Consider the following 20,312-nt stretch of genomic DNA (forward strand, 5'->3'; position numbering starts at 1 on the left):
CTGCATTGGAAATATATGTTATAGGTCTCTTTTGAGGTTTTGTACTCATCTTCAGACTTAGAAATAGCAAGAAAGGAGAGTCTAGCAGGAAAGAACAGTCACTAAGACATAAAAAGAAGGGGATTGTGGAAGAAAATGCTTCCAATAGTTCATGACAAAGACAATCCAAGCACCAGAGGGTATGCCATTATTATCCTACAATGGAGCTCAAGAGAAATACTCAGCTGAGCTCTTTGGGTATTACTTGCATGAAACTCTCAAAGTTGTGTGGCTCCTTCTGCCCTCACCATCAGTGCTGAGACATCTGAAGCAGATGAGGCTCCCAGGCTCTGTGCGTGATTTAGATCTGTGGTCACCCAGGGTTCCAAGTCATGTGGGTTCGCCTCCACCTATAGAGCAGGCCCTTTGCTTCAGAGGTTTTATGTCTCAGCTCTGCAATAGCAAGAAGATTGGCACAAGGATGGGAATTGGTCCAAATATGTGGTCCTTTCACCAAGGTTGATCATCTAGCATAAGATCTAGGAACCACAAAAAGTTCAGAGAACCCTGCAAGAAGGAAATGTCCATAAATTAAATTGACATAAATGTCCATAAAATAATTTGACAGGAAGCAAATATGGAATTTCCCAGAGCTCAAGAATATTCAGAACTTGAATTTGGCTCAGGCATGTCTCTAGCTTACAGGAAAAAAAGAGGAGGAGGAGGAGATGTATTGCATTCTAAGAGAACCAGGGAGGTGTTCATGGCTATTTTTTCTAGAAAAATAGCACTGATAGGGGTCACTTAATCTTAAGATGTTACTTTAATAGGATTGAACTGCACAATGGTCAACTTCAGGGCCAACCCAAACATTAGGAAAGTGAAGCCAGTGCCTCAGGCAGCAAATACTGGGGGCAGTTGCCGCTCATGGCTGTTCCTCCTGAGCTCTCCCAGCTTCTCTGATGTCATGTGACCTTTCCTGAGCCCCCTAACCTGGTCTGCTTTCTCAGGTGTGGTTGAGGATGCTATCCCATTGCCAGTGTTGCAATACAATTGCCAGCCAGTATATGGTATGGAGTGGAGGCGCAATCTTTCCTTAACCTCAGGTGGAAAAAACTGTTGGGCCAGCCCTGGCTAACTTTCATAAATTAAGTTCTTTTAAAGGACTTTAAAGGATCTAGGAGATCCACATGGTTATCCAGATCCTGGACTACAAGTTCAGCTCTGAGCAGACATGTGCTTTAAGTGCCTTAGGTCTCAAAAAAGGCAGTGATGCTTTGGATGAGCTTTGCATTCTCCCTTTACATTACATAGAATACCAATGTAAATAAAGACAAGCAAAACATAATGAAATTATTCCAAAACGACAAATAAGATATGCAAAGAAGAGAGCGGGGGCAAATGTGTCACCTTGTTCTCCCCTCTTTTTTAAAACAAAACAAAAAAACAACAACCCTTGAGGTGTTAGCATATTTAATATGCTTGAGAATCTGCCAAATAGTCAAATTTTTAGAGGTTAAAAAAAAAGAGAAGAGCTTCAATGAATTTGAAAACGTTCCTACTTTTCTGAAAGGAGTGCTGCATAAACAGTGCATACATATTTTATGAATCAAACCCTGAATTTTCACTTCTAAAACATTTGTTCTAAAATATCCACCCGAGAGCTTTGCACCTTCTCTTCCTCATATATTAAACAAACATTGTCTTGAACTACATTCATTGTGAGATTCGTGTGTGGTTTGCTTTTTAAAAAAAACAAATTACCATTTTCCTTGCAGGCAAGTAATGTTAAACAGCAATGCACTTAATTTATACCATGTGTGCTTAACTATGAATAATGGCTTAATATTGAGAAAAAAGTGGCAATCATCTATATATATTTATGTGTCACATCAAGCAAATGAACCCAAGGTATATATGTAAATAGGTGAAGAGTCGGGCTATGCAGATAAAGTTTGGCTTGGTTTTTAAAGGCTGCTAATTGAGTTCTATAGGATAAAATAAATGTCCTACAGCACAGCAGAGTGGAGAGGTGAAACCGGTCCCTCATCCCAGAATCTGGGGTCAACAAGGATCAAATTGAACCCTCGTCCCAATTATGTCCTTGAAGACACCACTAAAATTTTTCTTATGTAAGTGAGTGACTCCTAGTCACTCAACCAGGGGGGAAATAAAGCTTTGCATTTTGGGGGAAATATTCTGGTCAAACTAAAACACGACCGCCAGCTCTGAGAGTGTTTGGCCTTTTCATGACTGATAGGAAGTCCATGGATGGTGGTACAAAATTCATTGTCATCCCAAGTAGGACACCTGCAATATACAACCCTTCACCCCGGTTCCACCTGTCATAATGAAGAACATTTTCCTAGTTTGGGACTGAAATCATCCTTGCTTTATTAATAAGTCTCATTGGATGTGTAGGATAGTTTGCTGTTCAGTTACGTTGCTGGTGTAGCAGATTACAGGTGGAGAGGGGCTATACCATAGGACAACCCACCACCATTACCTTTGCTCCATCCTGCCTATTCATTCAAAGCCCCCAACCCCCCAGATTTGTGAACTGATGTTTGGGTGTGATCAGCGCTTTTTTTCTAGAAAAAGAGGTGCCAGAACTCACCATCAACACTTTCCTCGTTCTATTAGGATGGCAATGGCAACCACCTGAGAGGTGCCATAACTGAGTTCCGGCAAGTTCTGGCTGAAACAAACAGGCCCTGAGTGTGATCCATATTAAAAAAAAAGGGGGGGTGCTGTTGCTTCCATGAAGCTTAAACAAGTTTCTCTTTGCTCCACCCCTCTCCTGGACAGAAAGGTTAAACTCAATGCTAAAGGGGCACAGGATGGAGAGGGCACCCTACTTTTTTGGTTCTTGGTTTAAGCAGCATGTATTGCAGGTGGCGCTGTGGGTTAAACCATAGAGCCTAGGGCTTGCCGATCAGAAGGTCAATGGTTCGAATCCCTTCTCCTGCCAACCTAGCAGTTCAAAAGCACGTCAAAGTGCAAGTAGATAAATAGGTACCACTCCAGCGGGAAGGTAAACGGCGTTTCCATGCGCTGCTCTGGTTCTCCAGAAGTGGCTTAGTCATGCTGGCCACATGACCCAGAAGCTGTATGCCGGCTTCCTCGGCCAATAAAGCGAGATGAGCGTCGCAACCCCAGAGTCAGTCACGACTGGACCTAATGGTCAGGGGTCCCTTTACCTTTACCTATTGCGTATCTCAAGCACAAGGATTACAGTTCATCTTATCCATCTTTGAAAGAATGGCTGTCTTTTGCAGGCATAATGGGGGTGAGGAGCACACTGTAAATTGGTGGCTCATTTTCATTTTCTATGGAAAATATAACAGCATATCTATATGCAGATAAAATACTGGGTTTTATAGGACCTTATTGATCAGGCATGTCCAACCGGTTGACTGCAATCTACCAGTTGATCACGGGGGCAATACAGGTTGATCGCGACCCCCCCAAAAGCTAAACAACTCTGCAGAATCCTCCATCCTCCCCTTAAAAAAGGTCAGCAACTTTTGGCAACAACAGTGGGTAGATCACTGCCAGTTTTGTTATACTGGGAGTAGACTGCAGTCTCCTGGGGGTTGGTCATGCCTGCTAAAGGTGAAAGACTGAAATACCATTAAAGTGGTGTTCTGTAGGACATAATGCTTGACCCCGCTATAGTGCATAACACACGTTTCACCTCATACTCTGCACGAATGCAAGATTGACAGTCTTGCTTTGCATTGCCATCACAGTCTTAGAAATGGCGGAAGGATCTGGCCACATGCACCGTTGACCTGAAAGGGGCTTATGGAAGGGGATGCATTGGCCATTCTGAGTTCGGAAATGCAGCTGGGATGAGGCTGAGGACTTCCTTTGCAAAGACTGACAAACACACCAGCTGCAATACATACTACTTTGACCTGATCTGGTGCTACTTCAATTTCATCAGTGCTGGGAAATGTTCTGCATGACCAATAGGTACATTTCTGTGGACGCTGGGCTGAAACAACCTACTAGCTTTGAATCTCTGGACCAAGTTGGTCCATAAGGAACTGATAACTGCCAGAATATTTCTTTGGCCTTCAAATAATTTGATCTACCTACAGAGACGAAAAAGCTTACTGTCTCTGATATTGACAGCGGGGAGAAATCCAGGATGACCAACTAGGCTGTATGCAGCTCCCACATTTATTTTATCTGGTCCCTATTAGCCCTATGAATGTCTGAGCACACATGGTCTACAGTAGTAAAGGACTAAGGCTGGAATCTACACTGATCTGGAAAAACGCTATTAAACGTTATAAAAAAGTTACATAGCTCTCAGTGCAATTTCCCATTGCCAATGGATCGCTGCTCTGCAGCACCCTCTGGTGTCACATTTTTATAACGTATTTTTAACATTATAACCAACCAGTATACTGTAGATTCGCCCTAACTCCTACTTGGCAGGAATTTTGTTAGCGGGGGTCAGTTTTGTTTATCTAAATACACTTTTGAGTCCAGAGTTTCAAGAACAGAGGTAACTGGGTAAAGTGGCAGTAACAACTACAAATGTAAAACAGATTTCAAACATGTCTGGAATACAGTGATGAGCACAAGGCAACGTGTTGTTCAGAAGTTATACCCTGATCCTAAACGTCTGTGCCAGCATATCTACGTATTTGTGATATTGCAACAATGCAGCAGTTGGGCACAAGCCATCCTAAGTATTATTTTGCAAGTCTTAGGATCAGGCTGTAAATATTTCAGTGTCAAATCTATTACAGCAGAGGGAAATGACCCTTTATTTGCCACAATTAAAACACCTATTGCGCTTAGCAATAAAACCTACCAGTTCTTGTATCTGATTTCGTTTGTCCTTGAAAATCCACATAGTAAAATTTGATCAGAAAGAAAACGGCTTTTGATCCACTGAAACATCCCTATGAAAGAGTAATTTGCTTTGTGCGCTTTTTGCTCAGGTAACTGTTAACAGTAACCTTTCATTTTTAAAATCATGTTTTCACATTCTTTCCTCCTTCTGGCCCAAAACATACCATGCAAAGAGGTCAATAGGCATTGATCAATATCTGAAGGATTAAGACCTTTGTTTTCCATTCCTAGACAACCACCTATTTTTGCATTAGACACATGTTTGTAGCAGGAATCGTTTGGTTGTTTTTGGAAGACCTTGCCGTCCAAGTTCTACCCAGATTCGAGTCAGCATTTGAACGGACTCACTCACACCAAGTTAAAAACAGGAGACCTAATACTTTTGACACCAAAACAAAAGACAATATATTGCCTCAATCCTATTCCGTCCCTGTACGGAGAACAGAATAGGGTCTGGATCCACAGAGGACTACAGCATAACCTACGTCTTTGCTGCACCATGCTACTTCTGCACTGCTGGTGGATACAGATTTTGCATCTGAGGAGCTTCCAGGTGCTAGATGCTTCAGGCAAGGTGCAGAAAGGCTTCATTTAGCTGTGAGTGGTTGGCCATGTTACAACCATCGAAACTGCAAGGGCCGGGCTTGAATACCAATGAGCAGGAGGGGTCCCAAATGCAGCAGATCTAGCTTACCACTTTTTGAAGCATTCCCTTCTAAAGAGCTTCCCCCCAACCCCCCCCCCCAAATTCAAGAGTTTCAGATAATCTAAATGCACCATGGTTACCTTTTTCTGGGGCAGCACAGTGGAAGAGAGAGAAAGTATGATGTTCTACGGCGAATCCTTCTGCACCTTCTCTCTCTCTCTCTCTCCATGGAAGGGGACAGATTGGGATCTAAGCGACGGGTTTTATTTTATGTTCTGCAAACTCCTTCCCCCCCCCTTCAGAATTGCAACTGATTATTATTTCTATAAAATCTGGCCTGTACTTTGAAGAAATACTTCTAATGGAAGTTATAAATATGAGTATTTGAACCACATCTCTTTTTTGTGTGTGCGCACGAATTAAATATTAGTTTCTCTTTCCGACGGGTTTTCTGGCAGTTTGCTCGATCTGCTGACCGTCTCTTCGCTCTCTTTGTGGGTCAAGGGCTCCACTTCCTTGGAATCGGCATGCTTGAGGGCTCTCTGCCTCTCCTCTTCCGCTCTCTTCTCCTTCGCCAAAAGTCTGTAGTTGATCGCGTTCCCAATAAATAGCCAGATGCTTGCAACGATGACAATGACACCGCAGACAAAATACATGTATTTGTAATCTTTCGTTATGTCCACGAGCAAACCTGGAAGATAAAAAGAGAATCCCTGCAAATAATACTGAAGATGAAACAAATCATTCTCTCATGGCAGGCAGAAAGGAAGGTCCGAATGCAACTTTTGCAAGTAGAAATAGTGTTACAGTGGCACCTCGGGTTAAATATGCTTCAGGTTACATACGCTCTGCTAACCCAGAAATAGTACCTCAAGTTAAGAAATTTGCTTCAGGATGAGAACAGAAATCGTGCAGTGGCAGCAGGAGGCCCCATTAGCTAAAGTGGTGCTTCAGTTTAAGAACAGTTTCAGGTTAAGAACGGACCTCTGGAACGAATTAAGTATTTAACCTGAGGTACCACTGTACTTAGCTCAACAGTGCCAGGATTTCTGTGCTATCGTTGACTGTTCCTTGCAAATGGTTCAAGAGTTAAGGAAATCACCATCAATCTGCTGCTCTTATATGTTAAATTTAACATATATTTAAACTCGGCTCATCACTGACTGTAATTTTTGCACTGCATTGCCATTTGATTCTCACCTTACAATGTTCTCCTTTGCGTACTTGTTAACTAGGATTTCACTTTAGGCATTTAATGAATTGAGCGTGAGTACACAATAGCTTATACTAGAATAAATTTTGACAGATTTTTAGGTGTCCCAAGACTCTTTTGTTCCAAGAGGCTAACATAACTACCTCTCTGGAAATGCTTCACTGGTGTAAGGCCCCTTACTTTAAGAACTGCAAGGTTGGAGAGGTGTGTGTGCATGCGTTGAACCAGGAAGAGAACTCACATTAGGAAAGGTGCTCTCTGTTTGCTGAAAAATGACCAATCCAGAACAACACAGATGTAGCTTATTGATTATGAGCTGCTCTGAATTGTCCTTTTGACTGTGCATTGGGGTAAAAAGTTCAGAATAACTAAACTATATAATGGGAGATGGGATCCTTCCCATCTATGGACTGTCAAGGGATTCAACAGAAAGTAATGCTGTTTGCCCCCATTAAATAAAAGCAAATGGCAAGACGGGTGTTAGAGAAGAAGGGCAGAAACTCTGAAAGCGTATATGCCAAAATAAGTTCAGGAATCTTCAATGAGAAACTAGCAGTCTAAGCAGGACTGATCATTACTAACCCAGGAGGTAAATACACCACTAGGTGGCATACTGAGAGCTAGAGTAGCCAGTTTCTAATTGAAGAAAGCTCTTTTTGCATGGCAATTAAAGGTCGTGATTCAGTTCAATCGTGATAGGTCAGTGTTCTGTTCAGTGGTTTTTTATCTTTAGACCAGGGCAAATTAAAATTATACCAATGTCTACACACCTAACATTGAATGAAAATAAAAGCCATAAGAATATCTGGCGATCCATTGCTCTTCCCTCCTTATACCCATTGAAGGGAATTCAGACAGGACTACCATTGCATTAAAGGACAACAGCATCTTGTGGGATTGCCCACAACAGCGTCCCCCGCACTTGTGATTCCCAGTAACCAGGCATGTACACTGCCTTGGTCTTCATGGTGGAAATGCAGGATAGACCTGTAATACCAACAATAATATTGTAGGGTACAGTAGGAAATGGTAGACAGAAGGATCTTTGCATATGCTGTGTGGAAGAGAAAGTTGAAGAAAGGAGAGCCTGTGGGAAAAGCTCACCATGTCCGACAAAACTGTGTGCTGTCTGAAGAAAGCCAGTGGAGCATGGAGGGAGGGGAGAAATCTGATTGGGATGACAGGTGATCAGAAGATATGGATTGCTTGATTGAGAGGTGGGAACTTATGGAAACATGGAAGGAAGTGGGAGGGCAGGTGCAGGGAACCAAAGGGCCAAGGGGAAAGGAATTTAAAAAAATGTTCTCACACAGGATTTAAGGACAGAAGGAAATCTGTGGACAAGGAAACATTAGATTCCAGAAGGGTGGGGCCAGGAAAGCAAATAAATCTGAATGAGGTGGGCATGGAGTTAAATTTCATATATTGACTTGCACCAACCAGCCAAGCTGTTGGTGGCAGGTCTCTTAACAGCTCAAATGCATACTTGCCATTTTCTTAACATGACCATCATTGATATACTCACCTCCCAACGGAGGGCCTAGAAGAACAGGGCAGCACTCCACAATGGTGACGAGTCCTACAGCGCTGGAAAACCTGCTAGCACCAACCAAATCCATGAGGGTCTCAAAAAGGACACTGCTCACCATGCCAAAGGCAAGTCCAAAAAGTACTGCGTACACAACCAAGCCTGTGTAGTCTTCGGCCAGCGGGCACATGATGTGGCAGATGCCATTGTACAAAACGGCAAAGCTAAAGAAGTATTGGATTTTGGGCCGTATGTATTTGGAGTTTGCGAGCAAGCCCATGGACGGCCTGGCAAACATATCAACAAAAGCCAGGATGGAGAGGAGGAACGCAGCGGAATATTCATCGATCCCCTTGTGCTTGGCATAAGGAGCTAAGAATACAATGGGGGCAAAAAAGCCAAGGAACATGATGACGTTTCCAGATAGGTAAATCAGAAACCCTCTGTGTTTGAAGAGGGAGAGATCTAAGTATGTGTTGATGGTTTGCCAAACGGACTTCTTGTCGTTCTTGTGCAAGGCAGAATCTCCTTTCCCCTTTTCTACGTCTTTTTTGACTGCAGGGGCTGGTGTGGGTCCGACAGGCCTCATGAGAGACCCAGCCACGCAACAGTTCAAAAGAAGCCCTCCCAAAATGAGGAAGCTTCCCTTCCAGCCAAAAACATTGAAGAGAAACTGATTGAGAGGTGCCAGAGTACTTAGAAACACTGGACTTCCAGCCATGGCCAGTCCGTTAGCAATGGGGCGTTTTTTGTAAAAATACTTGCCAATCATTGTCAAAGCTGGCTGCAAGTTGAATGCCAAGCCCAAACCTAAAAGAAAGGAAGAAAGAAAACACACACACATACAAAAACATGAAAAATAGAGCATTCCCCTAGAATAGTACCAAATTGTCACCTTCCAAGCACCCCATATAAACAACAAACAGCCAAAATGCCAGCTAGTAATTCTCCAGAAATATTAAAAAGCTGTTGGCGCTGGCAAATAAACGTGAGCGTTCATTGCTTCCCATGTGCTTTAATGTCACTGATATGCCACACAAAATTTCTCTCGTTTCCCGCAAATTGCAGTGCAATAAAAGCGAGAGCTCTGCAACGCACGATTCATGTTGCAGACAACGGAGTGACAGAGGAACAATGATATCAAGACCTTGAGCACACTGTTTCTGTATTTTACTAAGCTATAATCCAATTTGCTCCTGGTTCATTTCACAGAAGTTATTAAATGTCACCTTCTCGACGAAAACGGCAAGAGTTTAGAAGGATAAATCCTCTGCCTTTAGCTTTATCCTTTACTTAGGTTTGAATAGGTACACATAAAAATAAGGCTTAAAATGCTTAATGGACATGGGCCATTACACAGAAAATGACGCCCTCCCACATCACTGCGGGGTCCCGAGGTTTCCCATGGAGGAGAGACTCGCACAAACATTTCAGATTCCTTGTTTGGTGCTGTGACTGGGAACCTTACAGGAAGAATATAGCGGAATAGGCCTGGCATCGCCGGCAGCCTGTCTGCCTCTAGCAATCGTACAGCTGGGTTACATTAGTTACCAGAAGGAAGAGTAGCCCTGAATGCATTCATGTCATATTCTGTGAGCAAAGATGTCTTTCCTCTATGGATGTTACTCATCCTATGTGGATAACACTCTTTCTCATTCTACAGCCTAATTCTAAGTCCTCACATACCGGTAGCACAGCGGCTAGCGGGTTTGATTTGAGCAGGAGAGACCTGGCTTCAAATCTCTATATAGTCATGAAACTTGCTGGGATGGCTTGGAGTGACCTGCTTTCTCTTTGGCTGACCTACCTCACAAAGCTATTGGGAGAATAAGGTGAATTAATTTACCATATTTTTACGTGTATTAGACGTAAAAAAGCTGGATAGTGGCATGGGGGGGACTGCGCACTGTCAGCCAGCTGGTTGGTGGGCATGCAACTCCCCCCATGCTGCCGTGGGAGGCGCGTGCTCTAGGGAGGAGGAGGAGTAGTTTTGGATTTGATATCCTGCTTTATCACTACCTGAAGGAGTCTCAAAGCGGCTAACATTCTCCTTTCCCTTCCTCCCTCACAGCAAACACTCTGTGAGGTGAGTGAGGCTGAGAGACTTCAGAGAAGTGTGACTGGCCCAAGGTCACCCAGCAGCTGCATGTGGAGGAGCGGGGAAGCAAACCTGGTTCACCAGATTACTAGACTACCACTCTTAACCACTACACCACACTGGCTTCCAGTATCTCCCGCAGTGGCATGGAGGGAAAGCTCTGCACACCAGCCAGCTGGTTGGCGGGAGCGCAAGTCCCCCTCCATGCCACTGCGGGAGGTGCATGCTCTTGGGAGTGTTTCCTGCAGTGGTGTGGAGGGGAAGCCGTGTGTGCCAGCCAGCTGGTTGGTGGCCCATGCCCCCAGCAACGCCCCCCCCAAAAAAAGCTCAACAACTTTGGGCCATCTCCCCTCATGTTCTTTAAATTTAGTCCCACAAAATAGGGTGCGTCTTATACATGGGGACGTCTTACACACGAAAAAATACGGTAAGTCTGGTGGCTGGAATGGTGAAGCTATTCCAAGATGCTCAAGCACAGGCCAGTATCATCATGGCCTGCCAGTTCCTGAATCAGACTGTGTCTTCAGAAGTCCACTTGTCATGTCTACTCAGTGCATGGCTACTGCTACAGATTTTTGTATTTTTATTTTTTAAAAACGTATACAGGATTGCCTGTCATAACTTGATCCATGCATCTTTCAGTTAACTTTGCACAGCCAGGTCAGCATGCTGCATCTTTGTGACTCAAGGCTGAAAGAATTGACAGGACATGACAAACGGGAGCCTCAACTTCAGCCTCTAGGTTGGTAACAGCATCGTGTTGTGAAAAGCATCGTGTTTGAGAGACAACAATCCTGCGTGCCGTTTTTGATCTGTGTGTGGTTTCTCATTCACAAATGCAGACCATCGCTTGAGCGTGCAGTCACCATGTGTGCACCAGCCTTAGGCAGTATAACTAAGCCTAGAAAACAAGTCATCTAGAGACTCTGTTAGGGTGGATAGAATGGGCATTCTATCAATAGGGCCTTCGCTGATGTTACATCATACAAACTCCATCCTCAGGCTCTTGTAACTGAAGCCCATTTTTTGGAAACATTGCATTTAGAGCTTGCTCCTACATTACAGAATTTCCACATAAAACTCTACTATACTGTGAATAAACTCATAACATGACAAACAGCAACTGGGGCATTTTGGGTACACTTGGATTTGTATTCCTTGCTGTGTATGGAGACATGATTAAAGGCTAAAAGAACCTGTAGAAAAATGGAGTACTGATGACTATAATAAGTGCTGCCACTAGCTAATCAATGCCTGGGCTGTAATTGCATGTGACCCAGTAAGAATGGTGCAAAGAACATGCACCACAAGTTGAATTATCATTTAAAAAATTGAAACCCATGGGCTTTGTCTGGGATAGCGGTTTAATACTTACCTCCAATGACACCTATGCAGATATAAAGCTCTAGGACACTGTTGCAGAATGAAGAGCTAATCATTCCAAATGAAGCCAGGATCCCGCCCGCAATCATGACTGGCCGGCTGCCATATTTGTTCACCAAGACACTGCTTATGGGGCCTAAATACAGGGGGAGGGGGGAGAGAGAAATTACTTTCTGAAAGCATAAATGCAATGGAAATAAGGAGCACTTTCTGTGAGGGACAGAAGACTTTACACTCAGCTCGGAAAATATGAAGAAACCTGGTTATTCACATCAGTGCATTTGCAGCAGCCTTCCACTGAATCAGACCAATTTTAATCCTTACAGAGGTGAAGATGAGAGGTCCAACTGCGCATGTATAACCTATTCAGGGCTGGGCCTGCTGTGCAGTGGAGTGAAGCCACCTACTTCAGCTGCTGTCATAACGTGGGCTGGCAGGGAGTGGATAGATGAAGGCAGCAATTGGGGTCTGAAGAGCAGGGATGGGAGCAGGTGGATTTTGGAATCAGTTCCCTGTTTAAGGGTGGACCTGTCTGATCGGCACTTCCAAAACAGTATGTTAAAAACTTTTCTGTCCTGTCTTTCCATAATAGCTGATTATGGATTTTTAATTTTTATTGTATGGTGTGTTTTTTGTTTTTTAAAAAGTGTGGTTTCAAATACAAAATTGTTGTAAACCACTCTGGTATTTTTGTATGACTAGAACAGCGGTGTATGAATATTTTAATAAACAAACAAATTTTCAAACCTGAACACAGCCACTTTGAAATTCCTACTTCTCTGAATTTTGCGATACAGTTCTCCAGCTGAGTGGCATGCATAAAAATGCACAGGCTAGGGTAACACCTCTGTTAGTGAAAATAATAGAGCAAATGCATGGTGTTGGTGAATATCTCCAATATCATGGGGGACAGAAACAAAGGGGGGGAAGGCAAGAAATGGGGGCTTTACTTTTGTGTAGTATGCAGGTTTCTACACCCATCCAAGGACACATTCCAGTCACGCAAAAGTACCCAAGTAAGGTGCAAAGCATGTGCTGTAGGCCTTGGGTGAGTCTTGGCCCCTGAGGCTGAAGTTTCCCACTTGAAATATAGGCTGGCAAATGACTCAGCCAACAATACTGCATTCCATCCACATTTTAAACAGATGAAACCATTTTTTTTTAGGCTGGATGTGACGTGATATTCCCATGCGCTGGCAATCACACATGGACACTGGAGTCTTTTTAGATCAGTGTCCCCACTGGCAGTTCTGCCTAAAAATTGTTTTTGTTTTATTTCGAAATGGGGTTTCCACAGAGAAAGTGGCTGTGCAGAAAAAGTGACAGATAACAGGAATAATGTACAGCTGGTACATGCACATATCATGGATATGACTACATTTAGAAATCAACCAGATTTTTAATTTGCATAGACATTGACTATTTCTCTTTCTAGGAGAGATGGAATAAAATTTTGTTTTTTCAACATTTGCCACCAAACTGACCTCTTTTGCACCTCCCTGATTAATTCAAAGACAAAAATGTCATTATTCTTTGCATTTCATACTTCTCAGAATTGCAAAAGTTCATTTCTCAAAAATATACCTATATGCAAAAAATGCATATTTTAGGATAAAATGTGTTTATAACTGTAACATTCAGATAACGTACATGTTGCGATAAAATGGTGAGAACCAACCAAGTCCAATTACTCATTGATTTCAGTGGGTCAACTCTGAGTATGGCTAGTATGCATTTTAATATGCTTGGGGTGGAAATGTACAGATTAAATTGGAAACCAGATGGAAGGGATTTATGAATGAACACGTGTGAAACTGACACAGACTGGAAATAGATTGCTCTGTCCAGCATCTCTTTATATGCTGCTTCACTAAGGTATAAATCATAAATGAAATCATTCTTTTTTCATTTATGAACTCTGAAGCTACATAGGCCAGTGTAGTACTATTCTGTTGAGATAAGGCTTTTTATGCAGTGGTGTAGACCCACAAATTGTGAAAATCTATAGTCATATTTCTAAGGAAGTTCAGTTGCTAGACTTATTTCAGTCTGTTATGCATTGTGATTTTGCTATGTTAAACCATTGTTTCTCACATGAGCAATATACTGTATAGTTTTGAAGGTTTTAAAAATGGAATGTATATATTAAAGATCAAGACTGAAGGGATGTCAGACACATTTGGGGAATTTTCCCCACCCCCAAATATGTTCCTTCAGGATCTCACCTGTCTTAGTTTTGTAAGTACCAAATTACCATCCTTAAAGGAAAAAGAAATAAAAAGGAAGCCAAAGCAGACTAACATTTAAAGCCAGTGCTAAAAACGACTCTGCAATAAAGTGAAATGTCAAGCACTGCATTTGGTTTTTACTGAAAATCTATCTGTATGTTGTCCAGGGTATAAGCTTTCCATTAAAAAAAACCCAATAAAAGAACAAACTTTGCATTCGCAGTGTGAGAAGTTAAGTAAAATATGCTGTAACCTAGTGTTTGCGGAGGTCTCAGTTTGACAATCTTTAACTTGCAGGCCTATCCTGTATGGCAATAAAGATATGTTTTAGTCAAATATTCTCTCCTTGTTACTGGAATACTGTGCTAATAAGGAATCAGTGGCATCTCAAACCCCAGGACTTCTGTTTCAGAGTATATGTCAAAAGATTGCAAGCACAAGAATATTGGAAGGCAACCTAGCTTTTGAGATGTTAGCCTCTCGTTGAGCAAGAAATGTGTTGGATCCAGCCATGTTAATAGACCCACCGAAGTCAATGGACCCAAGTTAGACATGTCCATTAATTTCAATGGGTCTCCTTTGAGTATGACTAACATTGGACACAACCCAATATTATTCAAGGGTGGAAATAACCTTTTGGTAGTTTTTTCACTCTTGACCTCCCCTGCTCCCAATTTCTCCACTATCCCTACATGAAATTTGACAGGCCGCCCACCCGTTTACAGAACCTGACAAGATCTAGTCAGAACATCTTCCTTAGTCAGATTGAAGCTGCACCATTCATTTCAAGCAGCCTATATCACTTTAACAGTCATGGCTTCCAGCGAAGAATCCTGGGAACTGTAGTTTGTGAAAGCTGCTGGGAGTTGTTAAGAGAACCCTATTCCCTCACAGAAATATAATTCCCAGAGCTCCCTAGGAAGAGGGAATGATTGTTAAGCTACTCCGGGAACTGTAACTCCCTGAGGGGAAACGGGGTTCCAACTCTCCACACTCTTAACAAACTACGTTGCCCAGGATTCTTTGAGGGAAACCATGACTATTAAAGTGCTATAATTGAGCTTGAAGTCTATAATGTAGATATGGTCTCAGTCAACATATTAATCTTCTATTGGGAAAACCATCACATAGGCCTCTGAGACAGCACCTTCAAAAGGCTAAGTGAGTCTTCCCACACTTTTAAACACTATAATAAAATATAGCTTTGGTGGTGGGATACACTAAGGGTTACAAAAGCAGTAATATTTCACTAAATAAGAAAATATGGAAAATGTTACCTGCCATATCAAGCCTAATACTAAAGTTAGCTAGCGAATAAATTACTTAAATGCACTCAGCTTCCATATGTCTGCTAAGTGGACTCCCCACCCACCCACCCCTGAAGGAATCTGTGCCTACTTTTTACTTGAAGAGTCTAATATAATGCTACAGCCTCTTGCCTAGATGCCAAGGATATAAATCCAAATACATTGTAGCTACGAGCATGTAATCAAGCCTTTAATGGCCATGCACAAATGCAATTGCACATTTAACAATTTTTATTATTTGTTAAGTGGTGTCTGCTACATAGCAGCCTGTCTCTTTAATCAACCCCGCTTTTCTTTTTTTGCAGGCACTGGCAGGATGTTCATGCTATTCTCCAAGATACGTCTTTGACAGACCAAGTGAAACAAGATGAAGGCTTGCTGCTCTTCAGCTAGGGAAATCTGTTTTAACAGAAGCTGAAGAGAAAATCCTATACATCTCTCTCTCTCTCTCTCTCTCTCTCTCTCTCTCTCTCTCTCTATATATATATAGGCTGATTGAACTGCATGGGGTTTACTCTCTGACAGGTAGGTGTATGACTGCAGGCTAAATCCATTTCATGCATATCCTCTTCAGGCACTGGAAGTGAATGTGTGACAAGGGCAGTAGGATCATGTGCACAAGACCCACTCCCACCGCTCTCATTCCCACATGGTGCACACTGAACACAAAGGTCTGAAGTGGGCTTCTAACCACATTCATCTCAACATGGTTAGATGCCTCCACTTGATTGGAATGCTGCACTACAGGGTTATTGGTCATGCAGAGGCATCTAAGTTCATTCATCCAAACATGCTTGGAAGCCTCCTTCCCACTCATGGTTGAGGCTGGCATGCATGGCCTCATACCTCTTATGCCAGATATGGGGAACTTCTGGCCCTCCAGATATCATTGGACTTCAGCTCCCATCAAACCCATCCAGCATGGCTAATAATCAAGCATGTCAGGAGTTGTAAGCCATCATTTGAGGCCCCTTTTTGTGCCTCCTCCATGAGAGGTCCAGAGAACACGAGAACAGGCCCTTCCTGTGGTGGCTCCCCACTTGTGGAAAGCTCTCCCTCAGTAGGCTCACCTGGCACCTTCATTACATACGTTTAGGTGCCAGGCGAAAACACTCCCCTTCTCCTTGTCCCAGCCTTTGCCTAAGTAAACAATCTATGGTCTTTCAAACTGTGGGAGGGGGCTATTGTTTGTTACTATGGTATGTATTTTTGTGTTGTTATATTGTAAACTGCACTGTGGTCCTCAAATGAAAGGCGGTCTAGAACTTTTATTCTTATTAACAATAATTGTAGTTCAACAAGATATGGTGGCCACAGGTTGCCCATTCTTGTCCTACTCCCTCTCTCTTCTTAAATTTTAGACTTAGATTTTCATGTTTTGTATTTGCAGAGGAAAGACTTTAGGCTCTCAAATTTCAGTGGTGACCTGTGTAATACTAAGATTTGGTGCCCTCCACCTCTTTTACTCTGTTTTACAGCAGTGTTGTGGTGTCCCCTGCAGCATGGCACCCACTGCTGCTGAAGCAGTCACACAACCCTAAAACTATCTTTTTGGGTTGATAGAGATCATCACCTTTGATGTAGAAAAGAGGGTAGTTAATGGTCCATGTGTAGGAAAGCATTTGGAAGAAGAGAAAAGAGAGGGGGAAAAACTGCAACAATTCAATATGATGAGTAGTACTCACATCTGTTGTGTGTATCTAGTGAATTGAAGGTTTGGGCATGATATGATGCATTTTAAGTCAAGCACAGACAGATTTAGGATCAGCAATACAGATTTCTTAAACAATATAAATAAGAATACAGGAAAAAGCAGTACAATTTTTATGTTTTCAGAAACACAGATGATATAGAGCATTTCCTTTTCTCCTTGTTCCCCCAAACTACGTAAGATTATGGTAGTGGCAGATAGGTTTAAAGAAGCCAGAAAGGAATGAAGATTTGTTTGGCATAAAATCCATATCTTGCTGTGCTCTCAGGCAGAAGAACATTTATCAGTACAAAGGTATTAGGTAATAGGTATACTCCATTCATTTGTGAGTCAAAGGGAAGCCAGGATACAAGAACAATTACATACCTACATTTGTCCTATGCATCTCAAAGGCTAAAATCAAACATGTTCAAAGTAAGTAAAACGTATCTGTACTTCTCCCAAATAATCAACACTTTTTTTAAAAAAAATAATTTTTATTAACCGACCAATCAAATCAAATCAAATCAAATCAAATCAAATCACATCATATAAATTCCGAATTACAAAGCCAAATTTTAAATTTTTGTTGAGGGGACCCATATTTCAAGTTCTGAAGGGGGATTCTGATCATCTTCTTGCTGCTGCGTTAATATCCACAAATCAATCCAAATAATGTTCATAATTCTATCCAGTCTTATCTTGCTGTTTCCACATCTCATCTTATTCGTATATTTTTCCTTCTTTTCTTTACAATCTCTTCTGATAACATTCTTAAACTGACAAACACCAATTATAATCCTGTGTGAATTTTCCATTCGACCAGTCCTCATATCAGATGGTTTCCATATATCATCACTTTCATAAATAACATCACTCTTTCCATCATTAACACGTAGATCTGTCACTCTTAATTCCCTCTGAGGAGTATCACCCACAATATAACAACAGCTCTGTTCCTCCTCCCAGACTTAAGTCCTCCGACAGAACTAGCCAACATGGCGACGGTATTTTTTACTGCATCATTCCAAAGGTCTTATAATTTTCATGGTCTTCTTGAAACATGCTTTGGTTAGTGAATTATCTCCACACAGTCTTAAATCCACAGCTTAAGTCATTAAAACGACATTTCTGACTTGTGAGGGGGGGGGGGATTCTTGTTTAATCACATAGAGGAAAGAAAGGAAAGTTTTTCCCCCATCAGACCCTTTGCCATACCAAGTCCTGGCATATCTTCTCATGATTTACTCTTGTTCCTCCGACTCATCTTGTTTTATCAGAGATCTCTTCTTTTAGCAGCCTTTACTCCCCCTCCTTCCTTGAAATATGTGCATTCGCTTCATCCTAATTGTTTCTTTTGAAGTTCTTGCAGCTAGCGGCGTGGATCAGAGACGGTGTTCAGGAGTGCCGAAATCCCACAGGAGGGCATTGTGCCTAGTGCCCCCATCCCCACAAATTCGGGGGTGGTATAGGGCACAGCAGGCAAGGGCAGCCCCCCCAACCTTGGGGGGGTAGGGAGGCTATTTTACTCCCATCACAGCCTCCTAATTACCTCGTGTGGGTTGGAGAGATGTTATTGTCAGCCATCTTCTGATGCACCCCTAGTGGCCCCTCAAATAAGCAACACTTTTGAGGGCTGACAGAAAAACTGACACATGCTGAGATGCAGGGCTAGCAATGTAACAGGCAATATAGGAACAAGTTAGATAATTTGGTCCACATTGGCCAAGATAGTCCATATGGAATGGCAGCAACTCTGCAAGTACTCAAGTAACACCTGGTGGAGATCCCAGGGATGGAACCTGGGACCTGTCACTGAGTGTCAACAACAGCAGCTTGATGGTAGATGATCCCACCTGCAAAATCCTCTGCCATGTCAAAGCAGCACAACATCAATAAAGCCGTAAAATGGAACATAATGTTAAAATAACAGTTACAATAAAAAATATAAAAAGCCAGCAGGCACGAATATCCGCAGAACCACATGCAGGAAATCAATGTGCTTTGTGATCTGAAAGCCTGCCTAAATAAAAATGTAATCAGTTGTTGCCTGGAAGTTTTGACTGTGTGGGCCAATCAGATGTTCCATAATTGGGGGCAGGGGGTGGCACTAAGATTGCCCTGTCTTTTGTCATTACTTTCCTAGTCTCTTCCACAGATGTGGCAAGGATCAGGGCATTGCCTGCAGGTTGTAACTCAAGTACTAGGATCCCAAGTCACTGATGGCTTTTTATGTTATTTGTAAGACCTAGAGTTAGACTTGGCAGCTTTCTGGAAGCCAGGGCAGTACTTTCAGGATTGGAGCGATATGATCCTTGCTTGCTACACCCAGACTAAAGCATTCTACACCAGCAGCAGCTTCCAAACTATCTTCAGGGGTAGCTCAACACAGAGTGAATTGCACCACTCTATCTGGGATGCTATGGGATGCGGGTGGCGCTGTGGGTTAAACCACAGAGCCTAGGACTTGCCGATCAGAAGGTCGGAGGTTCGAATCCCCGCCATGGGGTGAGCTCCTGTTGCTCGGTCCCTGCTCCTGCCCACCTAGCAGTTCAAAAGCGCATCAAAGTGCAAGTAGATAAATAGGTACCGCTCCGGCGGGAAGGTAAACGGCGTTTCTGTGTGCTGCTCTGGTTCACCAGAAGCAGCTTCATCATGCTGGCCACATGACCCGGAAGCTGTACGCCGGCTCCCTTGGCCAATAAAGCAAGATGAGTGCAGCAACCTCAGAGTCGGTCACGACTGGACCTAATGGTCAGGAGTCCCTTTACCTTTTTATCTGGGATGCTGCAAGAGCACTGGGTACTGAAGCCGAGCTAAATTGAGGCAAGCAGTAGAAGTTAGCTCCTTTCTGACACCATCTTCTTTGCCTTGGTGTTGATTTAACTCTGAGGTGTGCTATAAAGGTGCCACGCGACACACTTACGATTCCAAACAGACTGATAAGTCCTTTCGATGCAGGTATAGCTGTATCTCTGCTTAATTCAGGCAACTGCTTTATCTCTCCAAAGCGCAATAGCTTCAGTTATAAATATTCTGATTAAGATTATTGAGTGTTTCTGTGTATTCTGGATCACTTCCAGCACCACTGCCTGCTCAGAGAGGCCCTGATCACCTCTGCTCATTGTTTCCACTGTTTATACAATGGCACTGGAAACACCGAGTGACTACGGATGTTGAAAACACTCACCTGTGCAGTGTCTCCCAGAGGTGGCAACAGGCACCTTTTGTGACATCAAATAGGGGTGGCGTAAATCAGAAACCTAGATGCAAGGAAGGCTGTGCAGCTTTTTGATGCAAGCTCCACTTTGGACAGATAAGGACCAGTGGCTGACTAGAGGAATGTCAATGCAATCAAGGTGTTCCCC

The 20,312-nt window shown here is 42.8% G+C and overlaps 1 protein-coding gene and 1 long non-coding RNA gene across 7 annotated transcripts in view; one reads left to right on the forward strand and one right to left on the reverse strand.

Annotated features, from left to right (window-relative positions):
• Positions 1–2,742: 2,742 nt before the first annotated feature.
• LOC310825659 lies at positions 2,743–5,593 on the forward strand. The gene is made up of 2 exons (XR_014555397.1): positions 2,743–2,881; positions 3,203–5,593. It is a non-coding gene; the product is annotated as an uncharacterized lncRNA (long non-coding RNA).
• A 247-nt stretch (positions 5,594–5,840) lies between these two features.
• The window catches only part of SLC16A7 (solute carrier family 16 member 7), a 97,033-nt gene continuing 82,561 nt past the window's right edge, over positions 5,841–20,312 (reverse strand). For all 6 annotated transcript variants that reach the window (XM_083699349.1, XM_083699350.1, XM_083699351.1 and 3 more), the window contains 3 exons: positions 11,712–11,855; positions 8,236–9,048; positions 5,841–6,188 (listed from right to left, as the gene is read on the reverse strand). In XM_083699349.1, coding sequence (XP_083555475.1) covers positions 5,917–6,188; positions 8,236–9,048; positions 11,712–11,855 — 1,229 coding nt within the window. In that variant the 3' untranslated portion in view covers positions 5,841–5,916. The remainder of the gene's footprint in view (positions 6,189–8,235; positions 9,049–11,711; positions 11,856–20,312) is intronic.

Source organism: Podarcis gaigeae (assembly GCF_964106915.1).
Source record: "Podarcis gaigeae genome assembly, chromosome: 10".
Lineage (NCBI taxonomy): Eukaryota > Metazoa > Chordata > Lepidosauria > Squamata > Lacertidae > Podarcis > Podarcis gaigeae.